Below are 15,655 nucleotides of genomic sequence, written 5' to 3' on the forward strand. Positions count from 1 at the left end.
AAATTTAAGGGGGTCTGAATACTTTCCGTACCCACTGTATATATATATATATATATATATATATATATAGGATATGAGGAGATATATATAAGCATACAGAAAAAGTCTCAAACATTGTGTAATTCTATTTAAAAAGTCACGAGACACCAAAGCTATTGTAAATGTGGACAGAGCCTGTGTACACCCGTGCCATACGGCGGTAAAGTTAGTTTGTCGTTTGACATTCATTAGACATTCGGGTTTTTTGATAATTAAACTCTTTGCAGCTTTTATGTTTTGAGCCCAAACTAACTCAGATAGACATAAATATATGCCCTTTATGTTGCACAAGGCTTAATTTCTAGGAATTAAAAAATAATAATTTAACCATTTAAATTAATTAAACAATTTAACTATGTGACATTATAATATAAAACCAATACTAAAATGTTCGGGAAAACATACCTGTTATCGTAATTGAATAATATTTAGATAGTTTTATAGTTGTTTTGATACCTTTATCTCAAACTGTGTCAGAGTTTAATTAATTTAAGTGGATACAGAATAATAAACATGACAAATATGTATTCAGTACTGTATATAAAAACAGTAAAGGCATAATCTGGAAAACCAAGACTTGTGCATTAAATTGAATAATATTTAGATAGTTTTATAGTTGTTTTGATACCTTTATCTCAAACTGTGTCAGAGTTTAATTAATTTAAGTGGATACAGTATATAAAACATATAAAAACAATATGGTTTCAGTACTATATATAAAAACAATAAAGGCATAATCTGAAAAACCAAGACTTGTGCATTATAGGGAATAATATTCTGAATATTTTACAGTTGGTTTGATACCTTTATCTTAAACGGTGTCAGAGTTTAATTAATTTAAGTGGGTACAGTATATAAAACATGACAAATATGGATTCAGTACTGTAAATAAAACAGTAAAGGCATAATCAGAAAACAAAAAAGCCCTGGACATTATAGGGAATAATATTCTGAATATTTTACAGTTTGTTTGATACCTTTAGATCAAATGGTGTTGTCGTTTAATGGATTTGTGTTATTGCATACATTAAAAGTTGTAAAATTATTATAAAAAACATAAAATTGTAATTCCAAAAACGGAGCTTTGTGCGATAACAGGTATGTTTTCCCGAACATTTTACTATTGGTTTTATATTATAATGTCACGTAGTTAAATTGTTTAATTAATTTAATTTTTTATCTAATTTAATCTTAATTTAAAAAAAGAAAATGTTTTTTAATTCCTAGAAATGAAGCCTTGTGCAACATAAAGGGCATATATTTATGTCTATCTGAGTTAGTTTGGGCTCAAAACATAAAAGCTGCAAAGAGTTTAATTATCAAAAAACCCGAATGTCTAATGAATGTCAAACGACAAACTAACTAATGACCACAGTCAATAACAATGTCATTACATCCAAATAATCACAGTAAAAACTCTGCTGTTGCTGTTTACTTTTCTGAATGAAACAGCCCACTGTTGAGTAGAAGTTTGCTCTGTAGACGGAATAACCTGTTGAATCTATCCCACGAAACTGGACACAGAAGAAGAAAAAGGGACGACGCCTCTGTTTGGATAGGCTGCAGGTAGGCTATATGTCTCTCAGAAAGGGGCGGACACCAGCCCGCACTTTTAAATGGCCTTGATGTTAAAAGCACGGCTAACCTTGACGGTCTGCGAGAGCTCGTGTTCGTGCTCGTGGGAGGGTAGTTGCTGTTTCGTTCATTGTGGGCGTTGTATGTGAGGTGTACCTGTCCTGGAAGACGCGTCAGGTAGTTGAACGACAGACACCAGCAGAGTGGGATCCTAACTGGGCCATCTTAGCAGACGGGTGTTGGAGACTCCGCAGCTGTCATCATGTTCAAGAGAAAGACCGCAAAGAACAGCGTGGCCATCAGTGATAAAAGGTCGGTGGCGACCGGACACATTCTCACTCTGCATTGTTTTGTTGCGCTCCGCTCTTCTAATTTCGTCGTTCCGGAGTCATTACGGAGCGCGCGATCGAGTGTTTTAACTGGGTTGCGTTTCATTGTCGTTTGGATTGTAGTAGCCTTCACTAGCCACGTTGCACAAGCTAACCCGTATTTTAAACTCGATCTTTCTGCTAAATCGGTTTTATGCTTGCTTGACTTGAGGTTACTGTAGTAAGGGTGTGGCGCTGTAACAGGTCGGATAACTTCTGTCTGAGATAGGACAAATGTTTATAGCGAGGGAGTGTATGTGTTGAATGTTTGCAATGAACGTAAATAGATTCTGGACTATGTCTAGACCCTCATCTCTTTCTGATGAACAACTAGATAACCTTCAGACAGATCTTTTAGTCCTGACACTCCATTTGAGTTCAGGCAAGACAGTCCAAGGTGAGACTGACAGGACTGAATAAACTATTTTGTCAAATAGAAAAGTCGTTTTTGGTTATTCTGTACTGAACAGGGTTGAGTGATGTAACTGCGAAATGCATATTACAGGAATGTGCATTAGTAATTTAAATGAGTTGACAATAATCAACATTTCATTGTTCTTATTGTTTATAGTTCTCAAGTTACATTATGTATCAGAACAGGATGGAGTCAAAATGTGCAGGGAATGTTTAAAGAAAGCTGATTGGTTAAGGATAGAAGTGTAATCGGAGTGACAAGTTCAAGTTCAAACAAGCATAATCTTCTGATGGATTGAGAGATGAGTCTGGCCTCCAGCTTCGTTCCAGCAGGATTCAATATCGGACACTAATATTGTGAATGCAGTGCAAGGGTTTTATTCTAGGAATATAGTTTCAGTTTGAGTCAAAATGATTTTATTGGTTACAGATGTACAAAAAATAGGTTTTTCTAAACGTGTAGTTTTCTGTTTAGGTCATATTTGGGTGTTGTTCGACTGCGCTATGCACAATGGGTCACTCAGTGTCAAATGTGCCAAGTTTTGTGACTTGTCTGTCTGCTTTTGACAGAAACAAGGCATGGCATACTGAGACATGGGCAGTTTGTTTGCAGTGGGCTAAAAGGGACAAAACCTTAGGCAAGTTCATAGCACTGTACTTGAGATGCCCACATTTCTTATTTTATGTTTTTGCATACTGGATATTGGAACGCCTCTAGGGAAGGGAAGCGAGCATTAAATAATTACTTGCCACACCCAGAACTTCATCTCAAATCCGATTAAATAATTTTCTTTAGGCAGCAGTTTGAATGTCGCTGCTTGTCCCATTATCTGTGTTATATAAATCTGGCCATTTTTCGTATATAAATAAGCAGCTTTGTTTTTGTATGTATTGCTGCTTTAATAGTTGTTATAAATAGTTTTTATAAATTAAAAAATTACAACAACATTGGTTACATAATCTCATGCTTTAACAGTCCTGCTGTATTTTGGAACCCATTTTGATGGGTTTCACATGCAGATGCATTCAGATAAGACGACACGGAAAGTCTTTTTTTTATTTTTTCTTGCATGTATAGTGACACATTAGTAAAACTTGTTAGACCTGTTTGAGTTTCTAACGCCCTCATTAAAAACACCTTCTTGTTGTAATTATCAGCCTCATTTACATATCTCACTCATAGCTCAGTTCTACAGTGAACACAAAACTGTAAATGAAGACAAAACTGTGTTGTATTTTTTGACAGGACATTATCATTTTAGTCAGCGTGAGATATTTATAACTGCCTTTAACATGCACTAACCTCATTATTAATGATTCATACTGTTGGATGTTAAAATAACATGCCTTGTCCTTAAGGCAAATACAGCCCAAGGTGTGTAATTCATTTCTGATCAAGTTTAGTCATGTCTGCCATGCACTATCAAATGTAATTTCTCTAGAATTCGCAGAATGCACTAAAAACTGTGCTAGGCTGCTGTAATGTTGAACAGCATTTCTGCATTTTTTTTTTTCAGTTCTTCCGGTATTTTGCCGGTTAGTCGACGCGAGCAAAATGAAGTCAAAAATTTAAAAAAATCGAACAGTCGAATAAAATAGACGAATCGCGACAGCCCTAGTTTCAAGTCCGGTATTTATTTTCAGAGCATCTCAGCCTGACAGAGAAGTGAAGTGAGGTGCTTCTGTCCTAGATCCAGAGATACAGCCTAACAAACCTACTACATTTGCAGCATTATTTTGGGAAATGCAGACTGAAATGTGTATATTTGGCTCTCTGAATCTATGTCAAACAAAAACTTCCTGTTATTTCACCTCAGACTACCTGATACTGATTTGGCGACCCTGATTGACAAGTTGCAGAAGAATGCAGACAAGGTGGAGAAGAACATCATTGAGACAGAACAGAATTTCAACAGGGTAAGTACAGAACGACTCTTTCTGTGGATTACAAATCAAAGCTAGAGAGTTAGTCACTCTTCCTGTCTTCCCTACCATTAAGCATGTTAATGCCCCTTCAAAGACATTAGATTAGGCTTATTTGGGGTAAAATAGTGGAAGGTGTATGCCAGTGTTATTTTAGTATTATTTATATATTATTATGGCATTTTGAATTAGCTTTTATTTTTTATATTCATAAAAAATATTTTTTACATAGTCATATATATATATATATATATATTAAAATTTTTATTTAGCTAAAACTTTTTTTTTTCAGTCAGTTGCCAACATTTCTAATTGTCGCTTGAGTTTAAGTTTAAATTGTTTATCTAGTATTTGTAAAAAATAAAAATAAAAATGTATAGTTTTAATTTGTGGTGAATGCCAATGGGAAGAAACATTAAAGTGACAGTTCACCCCAAAGAAATGTCATCATTTACTCACCCTCATGTCATTCTAAACCTGTATGACCTTTTTTGTCTTCTGTGGAACACAAAATAAGATATTTTGAAGAATATTTCAACTATTTTTTCTCTACAATGAAATTCAACAGGGTCCAAAAAACAATAATGGACCCCACTGACTTTGTCTATATGGTCAAAAAACTAAATCATTCTGATATATTATTAAATACAAATATTCATATTTTTCTAAATATCTTCTTTAGGTAAATTAAAGAAAGTCATACAGGTTTGGAACGACATGTGAATGAACCATCTCTTTTAACTATTGATACATAACTATCCTCAATTGTGTTTCTTATTGTTGTTTCTAGGATATCAAGAAGATCAATGAAGGCAAGCAGCACCTGTACCAGGAGGACACCAACAAGAGGATCCTGAACTCACTGGACCTGCTGCATAGTCTGGATGAAGATGCAGCCCAAGCCTTTCGTTTGCAGCACCCTCAAGCTGAGATGATTGAGAAGGAGTGAGTACCAATATCATAACTCTGTCTATTAAGTCACCTTTAAACTGAAATATCCAATAGCATCTCATGCTTTGTGCCATGCAGGCAGAATTATATGCTGTGAATGCTTTTGTTGTGAATTTAGCTGGGATTGTGGATGACTCATTTTTTTCTCCCCAATGGAAAAGTATGAAACAGCTGCGAGTGCGTGTGATGAAGCTCCGCGAGGAACATGATCGCATTTACCGCATCACACGAACGGAGCAGGTTCCCACTGTCAATTGGGGAAAGATAGTTGATGAGAAACTGGTGTGTATCTAAACATACCTCTCTATCTTTCCTTTGAATATATGGTTTCAAATGCAATCGATTCATGTCCGAATGTGTTCTGATGCAGGCAAATGTGAACAACAAAGGATACGGACAAGATCTGCTGACCGTCGAGAATGAAGTGGAGGAGCACAATATTTTCCACAGTGAAGTCGAGGCACTGGCTCCGTACATCACTGGAGACCGGGTACTTTTTAACTGACTTTTTTAAAATGCAGTGCCGAATAAAAGAAGAATAGTTGACTCTTTTGAGCAATCATGCAAATGACATCTGCGACTCATCTGCTTACTTGCATAACAGGACAGTGTGAATGGCCAGCAGGCGAAGTACAACAAACTACTGGTGAGATTTCATTTTCTGTATTTTCTAATTTTCAACCTAGATATGAAGACTGAAGTTGTAATAGTAAGTTGTCAATTCTCATGTCTTAAAACACTGTGGATTTGACCATGTCCATCTCAGGCGAGCTCCACTGCACGTCAAAAGAACCTGCTCAGTCTGAGGGACTACATGCAGCGCTGCACCAACGAGCTCTACTGGATGGAACAGCAAGCTGAAGAGCGAACCGCATATGACTGGAGCGACAACAACCTGGACTATCCTGCCCGCAAGAGGCAGTACGAGGTAAGGCTTAGAAATGAACAGCTCTTTAATGATAGGTAATACAAAAATGAACCGTAATTCTAGATGGTACTAATGCTATGGTTACATTTGAAATATGCTTTCTTGATTCAAACCTCCTACAAATTATATGATTGTAGTAATGAAATGCAACAGAAACATTAAAGCGATATATTTTTAACAAGCTGCTTTGTACTTGACATCTTCGTCAGAACTTCATTAGCAAGTGTCTGGAGTCTAAGGAGAAAACTGTCACCCAGCTGAATGAAGATGGAGAGGAACTTATTGAGCAGAACCATCCGGGGAAAAATGTCATTGGGGTAACATTACAAGTCATTTGCTATAAGATTGTATTTTGTTTTTGTCAAATTTACAATCAAAAACTGTCTGGCTGCTGCAACATCACCATTAAAATACATTGACACTGTTTAAGGCATTATGGGATGTCTTTTTACAGTGCATAACTGTACTGCACTATAGAGTAGTATGCAGTAACTATGGCAACACTGAAACACCAAAAAAACTTTGATCTGATATCAGTTTTTACAATTTCTCTGAGCACATAATTGATATGTGGATTAAAGAGGTGTTTAGTTAGATTCTCAACCACAGGCTTCTTAAAAACATTTGATAAGGAATGGTGTCCCTTTTGGATAATGTACTGGCTGACTGTATACATTTTGCCAACCTATTTTATTATTTATTGAATTATTTATTTTTAAATGTATTTGTGTCATAGTGTATTATTATGTTATTCTATTGCTGGGTATTTTATTTTGCTGTCTTATTGTATGTTATTAGTTTGGGTTTTGTTAATTAAGGGTGTTTGGATTAATCTTGCAGAATTTTAGCTTGTGGCATGTAGAAAAATACAGTAAGGAAATAAAAAAAACAGTAGAAAGACAAAACACCATCGGGCTAGCACACATTACGTAAAAATACACTGCAGTGACTGTAAATAAACCAAATAACTTTAAATATTATTTAATTGTACATAATAAATAACAATAAATAATAACAAATCAGTGATGAGTCATATCCCTTTTTATATAAATTATAAAATGATGCATACATTTAATATCACAGTGGCATTGCTGTATATGCTTATTCTAAAACAAGTCTTGTTTTTAGGCACACATGGATGCTGTACATGCAGATTGGAAGGAATACCTCAACATGCTGATCTGTGAAGAGAACCACCTCAAGAACATGGATGATTATCACAAAGTCAGTTTGCATTATTCATCGTTTCCTATATTTTCCTCATGCTTGCTGTCAGTCTTGCTCAGTTGCATTCTTTTTATTTTTCCAGTTCCACAAGGATGCAAGAGACACCAGCGATTTATTGAAGCGTCTGGAAACCGAGATCAACCAGAAATATAATCCTGAGTTTAAAGACATGTACCAGATGGAGGGCCTGATTGCTGACCTAGATGTAAATACATTGTTTTAGTTTGGCACCTATTGCATTTCTCATGCTCTACATTTTTTTTTCTTGATGAAATGATTAATACAGAGTTCTGGCATGAAGCTCTAGATGGCGCAATCCGATAGGTCTAGCTCAATCTGACCTGGCAACATCATTGTCACATGGCAGCTGATTGGTTCTCTCCTGTCTCGGTAGCCAATGAGCTTACTGCTCAATATTCAAATACCTGGCTTTTGTTTGCTGTAGCAGTTTGCAGCGCACTTCAGAAACCCTCCACCTTCCCCTGCTCCACCTGTATAGATCTGCTAGGGGGTGATTCATGTATGCTATATGGGGGTTATTCATATGTGTTATATGTGCAGCAGCAGTATTTCTTACATGCTTACAGCAGCATGTTGTGGATGTATTGGCAGTAGCAAGTCTTGGTACTTGCTCTGCCGCAGCAGCAGCAGCAGCGTAGCAGATCTATTCCGCCAAGACCAAATACATTAACACTGTCATGCACATCACCATGCCAATCCCTCCGAGAGCCGTCATGACAGAACTGAATTTAAAGGTGTCTTCACTATCTAATGCTGTCTCTGTATTGACAGGATCAGGCAAAGGCCATGGACCATTTCGACGAGCGACTGAAAGCTCTTCAGAAGCACAGCCTGCAGGTGCTCCCTCTGAAGTACCGCAGGGAGACTCCTCAGAAACTGCTCCCTATCGAGGCTCTGTGTGAATATGAGACTAATGAGGTACGGAGTTTGAGCTCTCGCTCACTCTATGCACGCGGCTTATAGCTCCACTAATTCCAGTCAGTAAAACATCAGCTATTATCATGAGTAAGCACAGAAAAACGTTACACTCTGTCTCTGCTCGTGTTTTGGATTCCCCCATCTAATGTATTTAAATCCTTAAGACGGCCTTCACCCAAAAGATTCATCTCGTATAAACCTCTAGAGACGTGTGCAGAGGATTTTGTACAGATTTCACATTTATTTTAAGAATTTGTGCTCTTGTAGCTGCAATATCAACTTCGCTTATTTTGTACGACGCAGGGTTCAATTTTGCGAGGGGAGCGGTACACCCTGCTCAGGAACAATGGATCCAAATGGGACGTGAAGGACGCAAATGGCCGCACCATGAGTGTTCCAGCAGTGTGCTTCATAATCCCACCGACTGACCCTGAGGCTGTGGCTGTTGCTGATAAGTGGGTATTCCTTGATCTGTATATGTAATTTGTAATGTATACACTTACAAATGTGTCTAATATGAAAACATCTGTGCAGTCTTATAAACCAGCACAAAGGTATCAAACAGAAAGTAGCCAGCAGCAAATCTGCACTACAGGCACGACTGGCAGAGCTGAAGAAGGAGAGTACAGGAGGTCAAGGTTTGTCTTTTATGTTATAATATGAATTTAGATGCAGAGCTCTCCTAAAGAGAGTAAAATACTCAATTCATTCATTTCTCGAACCTCAGATAAACAAGAGCAGCAATGCCGTCAGCTGATGGCAGGACTGGATAAAGTGGTCAGTGATCTGGATAAGCAGGAGAAGGCCATTTACTCTCGTGTGCGCCCCCCACTGGAACAGACACGTCCTGTGCAAGACAGCGCTGACAGGCTACAGGACATAAAGGTACATAGTTTGGTGTTTTTTGTTTTTTAAGTATGTATTTAGTAATGAACATCATGCATCAGAGTGTTATGTCTCTTAATAAATGTAAATTTTATAATGGGTTTCATTCTAATAATGTTTATTAAATTAAGTCTGAGCAGATATTTCAGTCACATTAGTAGAGTAGATCTCAATTGTTTTTTGCAACACCTTTTTAAAAGTATTCAAATGTTAGTTTAAATCTTATGTGTGCTTTTCACAGATAAAAGGTGAAGAATAAGAAACTGCACAAATTTTATTGTGTCTATCTACAAAACGGTAGATTTAAATGTTTGAAAGTGAATGAGAATCTGACACTTAAACATAAAAGCATTACTTCTGATCCTGTATTTCAGTGGCAAATGATATTTTGACCTGATGCCTTAATCCAGTATTTTCTTCACAGGACATTGCTGCTGCTGTTCGTAAGATAGAGCCAGAAAAGTCTGCAAAAGTAAAGGAGGCTGAGACTTTCCTCAGATCCTCTCCAAAATGTGCAAGTGCACCACAACTCTACTCCAAGGTGGATGAGGCTAACAAAAAATACAATAAAGTTGATTTGCTTTTGAAGTGTGCTGATGACAAGTAAGCATACTTCCTTTTTTACAATGGAAGTCAAGAATGTCATGCTTTGAGAGCTTGAAATGTGAGCCTAAAAATTGCACTTTGGTAGACTGCAGGATTCCTATCGGCTGGAGAATTCTCTGCAGAATGGCAAAGCTCTGCTGTCCACCTATGAAAACAAACTGGCAAGAGAGGAGGTCGCCCCATCTGACCCCACCTCACTGGAGAAGACCCAGCGTGAGTTGGCGGTAAGTTTAGTAACCATGCCACTTTTTTCCCTAGATTTACTATGTACTCATGCCTCATGTATTCCTATCTCCAGGACATTGCATCTGAGTTGAGGAGCAAAAGATCTACTATCACAGATACTGAGCAGAACTTGAGGGATGCCAAGGCCAGCTGCAACAATATGACCAACAAAGTGCAAGAACATTGCCCTGATATTGAGAGGCAAGAGGCTGATGTTCAGAAACTCACCAAGCGCTTTGACAACCTGAACAGACAGGTTGAAGCAAGGTGAGTTCATATCAAAGTTATTTTAAATGGAAATGTACTTTAAAAAATTACTTAAGAATATAATTCCACGGATTAGTCTTATTTAGTTTACTGCATGCTGTGATTGTTGTTCATATTACACCTTAACATAATAGGACTGATTTCACTGTTAATGTTTATGGTTACTCTTCCTGTAAGGTTGAATTTGTTCATATTAGTTCATACATTATTTGTCAAGAACAGCATTAATTAATTTGTTTTTATTTGTACATTTGTTATTGGTCACTGTGAAATCTAATGCACGTAAATATTAATGAACTGAACCCTATTATAAAGTGCTACCATGTTCATTTAATATAAATGTATTCAATTTATTTTAATTTTTTCAATAGCATAGGTCCTAAGTATATTTAATCACAAAATATCAGCATCTTTAATTATTTTAAATGTTTTCATTTTACAGATCACAATGTCTGCAAAGAGCCAAAACCGCCTACGGCAGTTACCACAATGACTATGACAACCTCAATAGCTGGCTTTCTCGAATACCAAACTATGAGCCACGTGAAACTGATGGCATCAGACAGATTGATGAAAAAATGAAAAATCAAAGAGTAAGACTTCAGCCATTTCTGTCATGACAATAATGGAATTATGTTACAAATGACATTTATTGACCAAAACTGTCTTTTGAAATGTACAGAATCTGCTCTCTGACATCACAAGAAAGGAATCAGACCTAAACAATGTGTCTAGAAATGCACAGCTTTATCAGCAAGCAATCAAGGTACAAAAATCAGTGTATTACAGAGCATTATCCTACTATCATGTTTATGCAAAGCCATGTGAACTCCTTTGTGTCGTGGCTTTCAGGACTACGAAAACGAAGCGGAGCAGTTTAAATCCATCCTTGACCTTGAAGATGGCTTGGTTCCTCAGACATACAAAAGGAGCAGACTTGAATCTCCTGCCTTGAAAGTGAAGAGAGAGGTGAATATTTTCACAAAGTAAACGGTTTCCTGGATACCTTTTACCGACGGTTTCTCTGACTGGTAAAGTGAAACATGATTGTTGTGTTTTAAAAGGAATCTGCAATTGAGGCCAAGTTCACTGAAGTGAATGCTGTGAACAAGCAGAGACTGCAGAACCTGGAGTTTGCTCAAAGCCTTCTTAACCAGGTAAAACACATTGCAACATACACCATGCATAAAAATAAGCATAGTATGGCATAAGCATTGCGTTTGCTTTTTAACACATTCAATATTTTTGCAATTCATTGCAGCAACCAGAAGTTACAATAATCCAGCAAAATGTCCAGACGGTGAGATCCTCAGCCCCAGGAGAAGAGCCCTGGAGAATCAGAAAACAGCTTCAGGAAGAAATTCAGCGGAGAGACCAAATGGAAAGAGAAATTCAGAGTGTCCAGAGTGACATCTATTTACTAGAGGGCCAGAAACCGCAGGATACAATCGTCAAGAAAGAGCTCATCAAGAAGGTGCCTGACCCTCAACTTGAAGAAGAATATCACCGGGTTCAGCAGAAGCTCTTAGAAGAAAGCAGGACCACTCGTGTATTAGAGAGTGAATTGGACACACTCCGTGTAAAGCTGCGTGGGATTGAGACCGAAATGAAAGAAGGAGCTCAGCAGTATACAGTCAAAGAGGTGCTCCGCATTGAGAGGGACAGGGGACAGGAGGAAGAACTCAGGAGACTGAGAGAGGAGCTAGAGGAAGTCAAGAGGATGAAGATGGTCAGAGAGAATGAAATCATTCAGATTCAAAAGCATGTGACTATTCTTGCAGAGGAGAAAAACAGGGAGCAGGAAATCATCAGGGAGGAGGAAGTCATTAAGGTTCAAAATGACCCTCAACTTGAGAGTGAGTACAGACTATTGCTTGACAGGAAACAAAAAGATATAAACAGCCGAAAGGAACTCGAAGACGAGCTTCGATTCCTGCAGGAGAAACTAAGGCGTCTTGAAAAGGAAAAGGCAATGGCTGAGGAAAAGATCTCCATCAAAGAAGTACTGAAAGTTGAGAAAGATATTGCTTTGGACAGAGAGGTAGAGAACCTGAGAAGACAATATGAAGATGAAAAAACCAAGCGCAGCTCTTTGCTTAGAGAAAAAACGGACATTCATCGGAAGATTACTAGCCTGGAGGAAGAGAAGTCGAAGGTCATCATTCAGGAGAAGGTGCGTGAGATTGTTCGACCCGATCCGAAGGCGGAAGCGGAGGTGGCAAATCTTCGACTTGACCTGGTGGAGCAGCAGAGAAGATGCAGAGATTCAGAGCTCCAGCTGAAGACCTTCCACGATGAACTGACAATGCTAAGAAACAGAGGCCCACAAATTGAATACACAGAGATCATCAAAGAGGTCATCAAATACAAGATTGACCCAGAAACAGAAAGAGAACTGGAGAAACTCAGGAATGAAATTGTTGACAAAACCCACCAAACAGAGAAGTTCGAGATGGAGATCCTCCAACTCAAAGAGGAGATTCAAAGATGGAAAGACACCAAGCCTCAGATTCAGACCAAAGAGGTTGTAAATGAGATCCTTCAATACAGAGAAGATCCTAAAACCAAGGAGGAGATTGAGAGTATCAAGAGAAAATTGGCTGAGGAACAGAGGAAACGTTTGGACCTGGAAAACGAAAGGGCCTCCAATGAAGAAAGGATCAGGATTAAGAAGATCGACTTGTCACAGGTGAGGGAAAAGATTGTCCAGCAAGAAGTAGTGAAGATGGAGCAGGATCCACTCTTGAGGTCTGAATGTGACACCTTCACTCAAAACATCAACAATGAGCAGAAACAGAGAGAGATCTTGAAAGAAGAGCTGATCAGGATGCAGCATCAAAAGACCGAATTGGACATTCAGCTTGAGGAGCTAGAACGTGAACGCAGAGCCCGCAGAGAAGCTGAGATTGAAATTCAGAGACTGAGAGTGCGGCTCAATGAACTAGAGATCAGGGACAAGGAAAACAGAGAAAAGGTTACAGTAAAGCAAAAGGTCGTACTCCAGCAGGACCCTCAACAAGAGAAAGAGCACTCTATCCTACGTCTTCAGGTTGAAGAGGAGAGGCACAAGCGTATGCTCTTTGAGAAGGAGTTTAATGTCTTGTTGCAAAAGCAGGAAATAATTGAGAGAACAGAAGTGCGTGAAAAAGTTGTGCGAACCGAAAAAATTCAAGTCGAACGAGACCCAGAGGCCGAGATGGACATTATAAGGCTGATGAAAAGCCTTGAAGAAGAGGAAAAGCGGCGTCGTGAACTGGACCAAGAGATTATCAACCTAAACTCGAAGCTTTCGGAGATCGAGTTCACCAATACAAAATCATCCAAAGAACTCGACTACATTCGCGATGAAAGCAACAGGTTACAGCAGGAGAACCAGCGCCTACAGAACGAATTAAGGAAGCTTCACTCCGAAATCGAGATCACCACAAAAGAAACCAGACACATCACTGAGACTTCCCCGGTGGAAAACAGCAGGAACCTGGAAATTCGATTGGAATCCTTGCAAAGAGAACTCTCTGACCTCAAGCGCATCAGAATCGAGAAAGACGAAGAAATCGAAAAGCTTCAGAAGAGTCTGTCTGCAATGAGAGTGAAGAGGGAGCAGCGAGAAAGTCATCTCCGCCGCTCAATTGTCGTCATCGATCCAGACACCGGAAAGGAGATGAGGCCTGAGGAGGCTTACAAGCTTGGCCTAATCGACTGGAAAATGTTCGTCAACCTTCAGAGTCAAGAATGCGACTGGGAGGAGATCACAGTCAAGGGTCCGAATGGCGAGTCCTCTGTTCTTCATGACAGAAAATCGGGCAAGAAGTTTTCCATTGAAGACGCTCTGAGGGCTGGAAACATCACAAACCGTCAGCTGCAACAATATCAGAACAAAGAGATAAGCATCCAGGAGTTCGGTGTCATGCTGTCAGGCAGAGGCAAATAAATCCATTCATCAGAAAAACAACATAAAATTTTATATTCTGTTTACTTGGTTTAAGATCTTAAGTAAACATGCTGTTTGTGTTCCCAAATTGCAGTTGAAATCTCTTTTTATTTTCACTTACTCAATACAGTATGTATTTATTTTCAAGTGCATTCTTATATCAATGCAAGATGGTGTTCCTTTGGTTATGGTGCTGAATTTGGGTTAATGTTACTATCACTATACCTATGAATCTTCATTGAAGATTAGCAGACGAGACACTGAGAATGTTTTACTGAAATCTAGTTCAGTTTTACCGTAATCTGATCTAATGTACGCATATAAAATGTGTGCCTGAATGATAGTCATGGCCCTGTCAGTCTCTCTTTATGCACTTTTTACTTGTGTCAGATTATTCTACTTTCATGTTTGATTTAAGATAAAAAAAAAATGAAATGTGGATAAATCTGAGTACTGTTCTTTCCATTCATCGTAATCATGAAGTAATAAAAGCTCAAACTGTCTTTGCAATCACTTTTTAGTTAACAACCTTTAGTTGTCTTTCATCTATGGTTTAAACGGCTCTCAAACAATATACACCCACACAAATATAAATAAATAAAAGACTGAAAATTTTTGATTACTTAGACTCCATTTTAAATTATTAATATTTACATTTTGAAAAGAGCAAAAAGTAGACTTTGATGCTTGTTTTGCAGGACTTTATTTTAAATTTCAGAAATAAAAAGTAATAAGTAGGCTACATCAAAAGTTAAGTACATTTTGCAACTTCACATGAGCTTTATCAAACGCTGATACGGTCAGTGTCATTTCTATCACATCTTTAATTATGTATTGTGTTTAGTAGCATTAGAAATTACATTTTTATACATATTTGGAATAAAACAGCCTATATTTTAAGGCTCGATTTAAAAAAAAAAAAAACATTTTCTCCCAAATAAACATAGTAATTTCACACCTTTTCCAGTATTTTAATTTTAACATAAGTTGACAAAATACTAATTAAAAAAATTTATTTACACTTTATATGAACGTTTATTTTTATTAGTTTTCACTTTTCACCACACATATGTCTTAAATTTGTTCCCAAGCTTGAATGACACTTCATTTCTCCTTCATATCCAAACAGACCTGGAATAACCTTTTGGGGTTATTTCACATAAATCATTTGCATACAATGTCGAACGAATTTAGTCTATTTCTCTCTTGGTTTACATCAATATAAAGTATCTGAAGAAAGAGAAATAACCGTTCGTTCAACTATTTAGAACTATACAGGAGTTGGAGGCTTATAAAGACGCTTTCAAAACTTATGTTCATTTTTCTCTTCATAACTTCACCAGAACCTGCTGTTTAAAAACACATGGAGCTGGTCAC

At 37.8% G+C, this 15,655-nt stretch overlaps 1 protein-coding gene across 1 annotated transcript; it reads left to right on the forward strand.

Moving 5' to 3' along the window:
• Positions 1-1,673: 1,673 nt before the first annotated feature.
• On the forward strand, positions 1,674-14,806 carry ppl (periplakin). The gene is made up of 22 exons (XM_016279101.1): positions 1,674-1,926; positions 4,214-4,313; positions 5,110-5,264; positions 5,432-5,552; positions 5,641-5,760; positions 5,875-5,916; positions 6,037-6,198; positions 6,408-6,515; positions 7,327-7,422; positions 7,508-7,630; positions 8,218-8,364; positions 8,668-8,819; positions 8,899-9,002; positions 9,092-9,249; positions 9,674-9,852; positions 9,941-10,079; positions 10,154-10,347; positions 10,790-10,940; positions 11,030-11,113; positions 11,200-11,316; positions 11,412-11,504; positions 11,609-14,806. Exons 1-22 carry the CDS (start codon positions 1,877-1,879, stop codon positions 14,276-14,278), a joined length of 5,265 nt encoding a protein of 1,754 aa, XP_016134587.1. The 5' UTR covers positions 1,674-1,876; the 3' UTR covers positions 14,279-14,806.
• The last annotated feature ends 849 nt before the right edge of the window (positions 14,807-15,655 follow it).

This window comes from Sinocyclocheilus grahami, unplaced genomic scaffold (assembly GCF_001515645.1).
Source record: "Sinocyclocheilus grahami isolate Dianchi unplaced genomic scaffold, SAMN03320097.WGS_v1.1 scaffold127.1, whole genome shotgun sequence".
Lineage (NCBI taxonomy): Eukaryota > Metazoa > Chordata > Actinopteri > Cypriniformes > Cyprinidae > Sinocyclocheilus > Sinocyclocheilus grahami.